Source organism: Saccopteryx bilineata, chromosome 3 (assembly GCF_036850765.1).
Source record: "Saccopteryx bilineata isolate mSacBil1 chromosome 3, mSacBil1_pri_phased_curated, whole genome shotgun sequence".
Taxonomy (NCBI): Eukaryota; Metazoa; Chordata; class Mammalia; order Chiroptera; family Emballonuridae; genus Saccopteryx; species Saccopteryx bilineata.
Window position 1 is genome coordinate 280543818 of NC_089492.1, and position 9238 is coordinate 280553055.

Genomic DNA, 9238 nt, shown 5'->3' on the forward strand with positions numbered 1-9238 from the left:
TTCCAGCCTAAGTTTGTACATTGTCAGAGGCTTGAGGCTTTGGTGTTCCTGTTGTTTATTGCTGTTGTTATTGTTTCTTATCATTATTATTGCTTATTTCTTCACACACATTCCATCAGCTCCCATAAAAGAATGGCTTGATTCCGTGCAAACCCCTATCAAATTTCCTACAAGAGTCTTCCTGGGCTCAGGTTAGGAAAATCTTGTTCTTTTCCATTCCTCCTCAAACCTTTTCCCAGTTGGGTCCCTGGCCTGCCTGTCTGTCCCCTGATTCTCAGAGAAGGGGTGAGGAGGAGAGAGTTCAAGTGGATGAGGGCAGGGAACTGTCCATTTCCCTCTCCGGCTGAACAGAGCATGGCTGGAGCCCCTATCCGCAGCGGTCTGCAAATTCTCACAACCAACAATCCTAATAACTCAGTCTTAACAAGGATAAGAGCAAAAAAAAAAAAAAAAAAAAAATGGACAGCCTCATGAATATCAGCCCAAGGGGAGCAGGAGTGAGCTGTTCAGAGATGAAAGTGCACAGAAATAAAAGCTCAATTTAATCTGCTTTAAAACCCTTCAACTTAACGTTTGTGCTTCAAACTCTGAGAGTGAGGACTGATTGCGGATAAATAGTTTCTTACCATGCCTGGAAGCTATTACACCCCTCTCCAACACAGTTTCCTATTCAGCAGTCCCAGTTTTCATTACCAGCTCTAATAAGTCTTAACATTATTAAATGCCAAGCGGACGATAGGAAAAAACGGACTCAGGGAGGGATCTCTCTTTAGCGCTTAAAGAGGAGAGCTCTTAAACCCCTTCTTCGGAGGCTCCCCGCCACGAGTGGGGCAACCCCCGGAGAAAGCGTTTGTCAAAAGCAAGGAGCCAAAACAAAGTTTGTGGATGTGCACCCCTCCCCTTGCTCTGCACACGGGTGCTTCTCTGCCTGCCTCCACCTGGTCAACTTGGGTGAAGGTTGGGAGATCTTTTTCACCTTTAACTTGGCCATGACACCGATGTCTGGGGCCTAGGAGAGAGAGAAGTTCCAGCTGGGCAGTTCACTGGGGTGCCCATGGACTGGCCCAGGTACCCCATCGGGAGCGGCTATGATTTGTCCACAGATAGGCAGACAATCCTGGCGCACTCTGTCTATTCACACCCATCTACAACGACACTGCACACCCACTCAGAATCCCACTTGCTCAGAATACAACCCACGTACTTTCTGTCACACCGAAAGACCCAAGTGTCTGCATGGCCATCTAACTCACAGTCACAATGCCCAGAACGCCCACTGTCACTCAAAAACTGCAGGACTTTCCGGACAGAAGGCCTGTAGCTTTCATTTCATTTTTCAAGTCCGCAGACTCAGTGCTTGTACGCTCAGCCTCCCCCAGTGGAACTGCCAGGCTCCTCCGTCAACCCTGGAGACGTGCAGCTTCCTGGTTCTGCTGCAGGAAAAACCTCTATCTAGCGAAGTCGCCCGTTAGCTGGTTTTCTAAGGCCAGACCTGCACCTGAAGCCCCTAAACTCCTTTCAGTCAAAGTGTTTCCCCAAAATCACAAAATCTGTCCAGCCTCCTCCTTTCCTTTTTCTTTTCTCAAAAGAAATTAATCTATTGTGTTTCCTTACAGACTGAATTGGGCATATCCCTGCCATACAGACAAATACACACACACCCTTAAAGTCTCTCCAAATAAAATCAAATCTCCTTGTACTTTTCCGGGGTACTACCCAGAAGTGGTATCGGCTGTGCCCTATTAGGTTGCAAAAGATTATTCAAGTTTTATGTCTCCTACCCCACAAAGAAGTCCAAGTACCTTTCCAATACAGACTAAAATAAGGACTGCGTCCCCCCACCCCCACCCCACCATTAGGGGTGCCAGGGCTCTGGGTGGCCTCAGGCAAGCCTTGCGCTGCCTGGCAGCACAGGGCCCTTCCTGCTTCAGACCTGGGCCCCTCTGCTGGCCGGGCACAGCGGGGTGCCAGGCACAGCTCACTCCCTTTCTTCCCACCCCCTTTTGTCCCTGGTGGGACAAGGCTCCCCTTGGGGCCCTGAATGTCAATAGCCCGCCCTGTCCCCAGCTCCAAGCTGCTCTCACAAGGGGCTGCCTCCGCCCCCTGGATCTTCCCCCCTTTTACCAGGCCCAGGAGGGACTGGGCCTCCCTGGGACTTGTCTCTGGAAGCAGGCTTTGTCTGTGAAGTTCATCTTCAAGGTTGGGAAAGACAACTGGAAACTGGAGAGAGACCTGGGCTGGGAGTTCATGGGAAGCAAGAAGAGGGGCCCTGAGGGACCTCTGGAAGGAAACTCGAACACGATGTGCTCTGTACAAGTTTCTGCACTTTTCCCAAAGCCACCGTTCGCCAGGTTCGGGTGGCCACTGTCTTTCCCGGCTGCCTGCTGTCTCCCGGCCTGTGTATTTGGGGACCTGCTTCTTTTCCTGTTAGTCTGTGACTCTGAGTCTTCTATTTTTATTTCTCCCACTGTCCTTACTTAAGGCACACTTACCAAGTCTCAAAGACAACGGCGATGGGAGAGGGTATCATGAGGCAAGACTTTCCCTTCTCCTGAACTTCCCGCGTCAATAAATGAAAGCACAGTCCCTCGTCCCGGGCACGCAGGCGTTTGGAAGATAAACGCCTTCCCTAGCTGACCTCCCGGGAAAACCTACCCTAGCTCGCTTAGCGGCCACGCTGGCCGATGGAACGGGCGGAATGGAGCCCCGATCTCTCTCCTTCACTGGGATCCTCCGACTCGGGCTCTGGGAATTTAGCAAAAACTCCTGGCCCCGCGGGAGGAGAGCACCTTATTGGTTCACCCATCAGCCTCTCCACTCCGCGCTGTCTCGGTTCAGGCACTGGCCGGGCGGAATGGAGAGGCAGCGGCCCACGCGGCCCTCGCTAATTTTTATTGATTGCGGCGGTCAGTCAACTGTCAGGCCGGGTTTCAAGGGACCGTTTAGAGAGCGTATGCGGGTCTGGTTAACAAATTCATTTAGGGAGCCGCGGGCCGGCTCCTCCTTCCTCGCCACCCCCACCCCCCGCCGCCCCTTTTGCCCAAGTTTCCTATAAATTATAAATCGACACAGGGACCTGCAGCCAAAACACCAGCCCCGCAGGACACGCGCCCGGAATCCTCCGCGAGACTAGGTGCGCGGTCGGCGGCGCACCGTACACCGCCTGCGGCCGAGCTCCCCGGGGACCGGGGACCGAGAGCCTGTCTGCGCCCGGGCTCCGCTCCCAGCCCGGCCCGGCCCCCGGGCGCACCGCGGGGGCGCTCTCCGCAAACCCCGAGAGGCTCCTGGCTGCCCCGGGGCGACGAGTTCCCCCGCTCAAGTTCTGTCCGCCAGTCTGGGGCGACAGAAGCAAACCACTGGCCCGCACACCTGCACGCGGGGGGAATGTGATCTCTGGCGTCGCGCCCCGCGAGGGTCCCTACCTTTGTCGCCCAGGATGCCGTCAATGCTGTGTTTGGCTTTCTTCTCGCCGTCGTCCTCTTTCTTGTCTGCTTCATCGTCCTCCTCTTTCTTCCCGAACTTGATTCTGAGCACGCGGCTAATCGAACTCACTAAACCTCAGAAATTCAAAGGCAAAAGAGCGAGTATAAGTTGTTGGGGCAAGGGAGCACGGGGCTGCCTGGGTCCCTGGAAAAAAGTCCTGAAGCCCCTTCCCCCTAACTCACTGCAAGGGGATTCACACTCATATTTAAGCATTTACACCTACTCGGAGGCAGGAGTGCAGTAAGTCACCCACCTGGGGCACTTACAGGGCAGCAACCCTGGCAGAAACACCCACCTGTGCATTCCTATACACACCCTTGTGCCTTCACTATCACATACTCTAGACGCACTTACATTCCCACTCTTCCCCAGGACCTCCCTGGAGGCAGGACCCCCAGCCCCTGCCGCTGCCATCCCAGTCAGGTGTGCCCCAGCCCTGCGTGTCTGAGTGCCCCTGCACACACACGCCCGGGCCCCTTTCCCTCTCACAGGCAGCATGGTCCAGGGCCTCCACATTTGAGACCCCCTGGTGTCTGGTAGCAGCAACAGAACAGAAATGTTGACTTGCAGATGGGAGTCCAGGGAGCCCATGGGGATCTAACCTCCTGGGACGAACCAGTCTCTAGGCCATTTTTCTGAGAAAGCACCCAGGGAGCTCCTGTTCTTACTCAACATTATGGATTAACTTTTGGCTCTTTCCTCCCTCCCTTCCTCCCTTCCTCCCTTCCTCCCTTCCTCCCTCCTTCCCTTCCTTCCCTTTTCCTTCTTCCTTCCTTTCCCCTTCCTTCCTTCCTTCCTTCCTTCCTTCCTTCCTTCCTTCCTCTCCTTCCTTCCTTCCTCTCTCTCCTTCCTTCCTTCCTTCCTTCCTTCCTTCCTTCCTTCCTTCCTTCCTTCCTTCCTCTTTCCTGTCCTTCTTTTCTTCCATCTTCCTTTCAGTTTTGATTTCCTCCTGTGCCCTACCTCTCTCTCTGCCCTTTTGCTCCCAACTTTTCTCCAAGTTCCCTGCCATCCAGCATCTCTCCCACGTCTAGCCTCCGGAGCTCTGGCCAGGCTCAGGTACCGCTGCTGGCTCAGCTGCCTGCTCACCTGAAGGCACGGTGCTGCGGTCACAGTGCCCGTCCTTCAGCAGCCGGTCCCGGATCTCCCAGCTGAACATGCCCGGGTTTTCCCTCTTGTACTCCTCGATTTTCTTCTCCACGTCTGGAGTCGCCACCTGCTTCAGAGGTGGAAGTGGGAGAGTAGGAGTGGGGAGATGGGGTGGAGGGAAGGAGATACTTTTAATATCAACCTCCCAAGAGCCCCAGGCCAGGCTAGTGGCTCTGGTTACCATGCCTCCCCTCTGAAATGGACTTTTATCCTTTCAAGAAACCGGTTCTGGCTCCCCAGAAGGCAGCGGGATGGGGTGGGGATAGGGTAGAGGTAAGTAAGGAAGTAGAAACCTAATCAGGACCCCCAGGATTCCCCTCCTCACTATTTTAGGCAAGACTAAGGGGAGATTATTCCTGGTCTGGAATGGTGATAGGGGGTTGGGAAAGATGTAGCAATGACTCATTGGCCTCAAAGTCTAGGGCAACCTGGATCTCAGTTATTCCCATCCCTGAGAAATTCAAACAATAGAGGGGGGTATATCTGGGGGTGGGGACTCTTCCATTGTATTTTCCATTAGAAGAATGTAGTCACCCATGGCTACTGGATGACAGGGGATAGTGAAAGGGGCCACAGCCAGGATCCCCCAAAACGTGGGAAGGCCTACTGCCAGCTCTGTGCCAAAGACACTCACTCTGGGCTTGCTGCCACCGATGGCCCCAGGCCGGATGGACCCGGTCTCCTGGTAGCGGCAGAGAATCTTGGAGACGCATCCGTGGGAGACGCGCAGCTGGCGGGAGATGACGCAGGGCCGAATGCCGTGGTGGGCCATCTCCACTATCTTGTGGCGGATGTGGTTAGGCAGGGGTCGCCCATTGATGAACACCCCACCAAGCTGATTGACCCGGCCTTGGCCAAGCGGGGTGGACACTGGAAAAGGGAGGGGAGAGGATGGAGAGAGGCACAGGGTGAGGATGGGGATGAGACACTGAGTGCACCCCTTGACTCCAGTTTTTCTTGAGCCCCAAGACCCCTCAAAGCTCTGAGTTCCCCACATTGAGAGCTGTAGCCACAGCAATCAGAAAAAAAAACTGTCACGAAGCTGAAGAAGGGTCCTGCAGAGACAGAGAGAGAGGGGTCACAGCTGACTGCTAGAGTCCTTCCAGGTGCTGTGCGTCCTCAGTCTTGCCACACTAAGGGAATGAGGACACACCTGGGGGATCTGAATGCCTCTGAGAAGGAGGGAGGGAGAGAGACAGGGGCAGAGCCAAGAGTCTGGTGGAGCCTGGAGGCTCTGGGACCAATGGCTCTCTGTCCCCCAAGGGTGCAGCTTGGGCTGCAGGTCTGCCAGCCTCTTAGAGACACTGCTACCAGGTGAGATGTGGCTCATCTGGTCAGTTCCAGGCTCTAAGTGGTCGAGACTGATCCGTTTTGTTAGGGGCTAGAAGGGGCTGGTTGATTACTAGTATTTACAGCCCAGGACCCGGCCACAGGACTGTCCTACCCATAACCAAATAGCAGAGGACCGGTGACATAATGTTGTTGGCTGCTGCCTCTTGGGGCACCTGGTTGTCCCTCCAGAGCCTCCTCTTGCTTCTAACCTCTCTCAAAGTTCTCATTTCGTTTTGGGACAGTTTGGGGACATGCTCCATGGTTGGCAGTCTCCTAAATCAAATACAAGCCTGGACTTAGAAATCTAGGAACTGTCGTCTGTGCAGGCTCTGAAGAGGGTGGTGCACAGATGGCGCAAGTCCCTGGGTATGGGTGACTTTGGGAACCAAGAAGACAGTCTCTCTTAGTGTGCGCTGGGGAGGAAAACGCCTCGCCTTAATGCAAAATCTACACAGTTTCCTCACAGAAGGTTAGGGGACACCCGGCGCACTAATCCGGCCTCGATCCCCCCAATTTGGGGACTGGGCGGCTGCGGGGATCTGGCAGATTAGACCGATTTCACAGCCGCCGTAGTGGAGGGAGCCGACAGCATAATTGGAAGGGAGGAGGCGAGAAGAGGCTCGGTTGCTGAGCTGTTCCTACCGCCTCTCCCCTTGCTATCTCGGTCCCCCCACCTCTCTTTGTAAAAGTAGGTGTCTGAAGCCACCCTCGGATTTAATCAGAAATCGTGCGTCGCCAAGTCAGAGTCACTCGGTCTCCGTGGCGGGATATGCCATTAGCGCTGGAGAGCTCTCAAGCGCCCAACTTTATATTCAAGAGCCTCTTGAACGACCGGCACTCGGCTCTCCTCAGTATTCTCCGTCATGTTGGGCAAATATTGTTCTAATCCGCCGCTCGTCCTCGGCTGCCTGTTTTACTTGCATTCGCTACAGGAGAGTGCTACGGCAAATCCCCGGGCTGGTGCGCTCTCCCGCCTGCGTGGCTGCTGGCGCGCACTTGATCACGGAGCCACTCTCTTCGCCTCTGTCTAATTCAGGGACCCGCGCCGTCTCGCTGCCAGAGGGACCCCCCCCTCCACTTCCCCAGATAGCCGGTTGCCTGCCTGTCCATCTCCTCCCTGCCTTCTCTCCCCTGCCTCACGCACGGGGGGGATCAGATAATCACCAAGAACTGTAATTAAAAAATAAAAGTCTCACCTATCTCGCGAGCCAGGTCTCTTATGACACCCTGGGCTACCTACCCCCCGGGAGCTGAATTATCTACCAGTTGACAGGTCGAGGATCTTCCATTAGTTTTAAAACAAAACAAAACAAAAACGCAGGAAGGAATCTCGGCGGCGCGCCCCTAGCCCCTTCTGCAGCCGGGAAGCGGTTCGCCGCCCGTCCCAGGTGCTGGATATTTAGGAAGGACATGTTACAAAATGAACGCTTTCCCCTTGTTGGCACATCGCCGTGCCCCCCTCGCCGTCTTGAGGTTCTCTCCTGGGAGAGCTCCAGAGTTCGATAGCCCGAAAGAAAAGTTTGGACGGTGGGATGTTCGTTACTATTTATCATTTCTAATTGGTTTGTTTCCAGATCCCAAAGCAGTAAGTAGTTTCTGAGTGTTGCTTTGGAAGAAGCGGATAGACTTTCCCGTTTAGACATTAAAAAAAAAAAATCATACATTATTGGTATTTCGAAATAAAAGGGATTGGAAGACCATCCGAGGTGAAAAGAACAATCCAAAACAGGAGTGGAAAGCCCACAACCCAGGAACGAAGAGAGCCGAGAAAGTACTAGAGGGTGTGTGTGTGGGGGGTGAGTATCTGAAAATAGTGGAAAGAACTGAAATTCACTAGAACCTGAAAATCACTAGGAGCCAAATCCACGCGTTCAGCTAAGCGGTAAAGGCCAGAGCCAGCGCGACCCGTGAAGCTGAGGCCGCGCGCGGGTCAGCGAAACCCAAGTAAAACCCGACAAGTGTTGGTCTCAGAAACTTCCTGGGTCTGGCGCCCGGACTTGGACCCAGACAGAAGGAGGCCCTCATGCTGTCGCTGGCGCCGCCACCACCCCCTGGAGATGGCTACCTCTCGGAGGACCCCGTTCCCGGCAGAGGAGAGAGGCAAGGCAAGCCCGGCGCTCTTACCTTCCAGAGGAAACCCGGTGCGGGGGTAGTTCTGCCCCGGCGCGGGCCGCATCATTCTCGGTACTGTGCCGGGAAGGGCCGCCATTCTAGCGCGCGCCGGGGACGAATCCGGAGTCGGCAAAAATCGCTTCCCGTCAGTTCCCTTCACCCCTGCTGCGATCTCTTTCTTTCCTTCTTCTTCTTCTTTTTTTTTTTTTTAACCTCTTCCCGCTCCCCTCCCCACACACTGCCTACCCCCACCCCCCCACCCTCGGCTGCAGTCAACGCGTCCAGAAGCTGGGGAGGGGGCGAGGTAGGGGCGGAGGGTGGGGTTGGGGGGAGGGAAGGTGGCGACAAGGAAGTTCAAACAAACAAACACACCAACCCCAAGTCCGCCTCTGCCGGCTTCGCTCCGCCAGAAGTTGCGCGGGCGGGTGCGCCGGGCAGACCCGGGGGACGCAGCCGGAGTCGGGGCCCCCAGCCTGGGACCGCCGGGCGCCGCGCTCTCGCGCTCCGGGCCAAAGTTTCTGAGCCGAGAGGCTGCGGAGTGGATTCTTTTTCGTATTTATTTATATATTTATTCTCTCGCTCTCCCCCCCCCCCCCCGCACTCCTCTCCACGCCTTTCTCTAGACCACGCTCGCTACTTCTTTACACACAGGCGTCCACACCCCCGCCCCCAGAACACTTGGGGAGGGAAGAAGGTGGCTCTCGGGTTTCGGGGCTTGAGGGGTGGCGACAGGGGGTGACTCTCTGGGTAAGTTGTGCAAAAGTGCTCAACTCGAGTACGAGGAGGAGGAGGAGGAGGAGGAGGAGGAGGAGGAGGAGGCAGAGGCAGCAAACGAGATCTGATAGGTTCGGACTTTTATTTATGAGGAGGGAAGGGGGCCAGGGCGGAAGGGAGCTGAGAACCAATAACGAAAAGAAATCGCCAACGAATATATTTTTTTCTGTTTTCTAATCCCCGGCTCGACCTGGTTTTGGGGGGAGAATTTGAACTGCCCGTTAAAACAGAGGGAGCGGAGGCCGGGGGTTGGGGGAGGAGGGAGAAGGAGAGGGGGCCAACTTTGTCCAAGTGTCTTCCTTTGACGAATGGGCCGGATCCGCGGAATGCCCAGCCCCCGGTCGCCCACGGCCCCTCGCCGCGGTCGGGTTGCATGGGAATGTCTGCCTCC

At 55.3% G+C, this 9238-nt stretch overlaps 1 protein-coding gene across 2 annotated transcripts in view; it reads right to left on the reverse strand.

The window, feature by feature from the left end:
- Positions 1-8197, reverse strand: part of PAX7 (paired box 7) — a 105709-nt gene extending 97512 nt beyond the window's left edge. The window contains exons 1-4 of one of the 2 annotated variants that reach the window (XM_066265154.1): positions 8086-8197; positions 5264-5499; positions 4570-4696; positions 3423-3551 (exon numbers count right to left, since the gene is read on the reverse strand). In XM_066265154.1, the coding sequence (XP_066121251.1) occupies positions 3423-3551; positions 4570-4696; positions 5264-5499; positions 8086-8170 (577 nt within the window). In that variant the 5' untranslated portion in view covers positions 8171-8197. Of the gene's footprint in view, positions 1-3422; positions 3552-4569; positions 4700-5263; positions 5500-8085 lie in introns of both variants that reach the window. The other variant, XM_066265153.1, reaches the window with a different exon arrangement.
- Positions 8198-9238: the final 1041 nt, after the last annotated feature.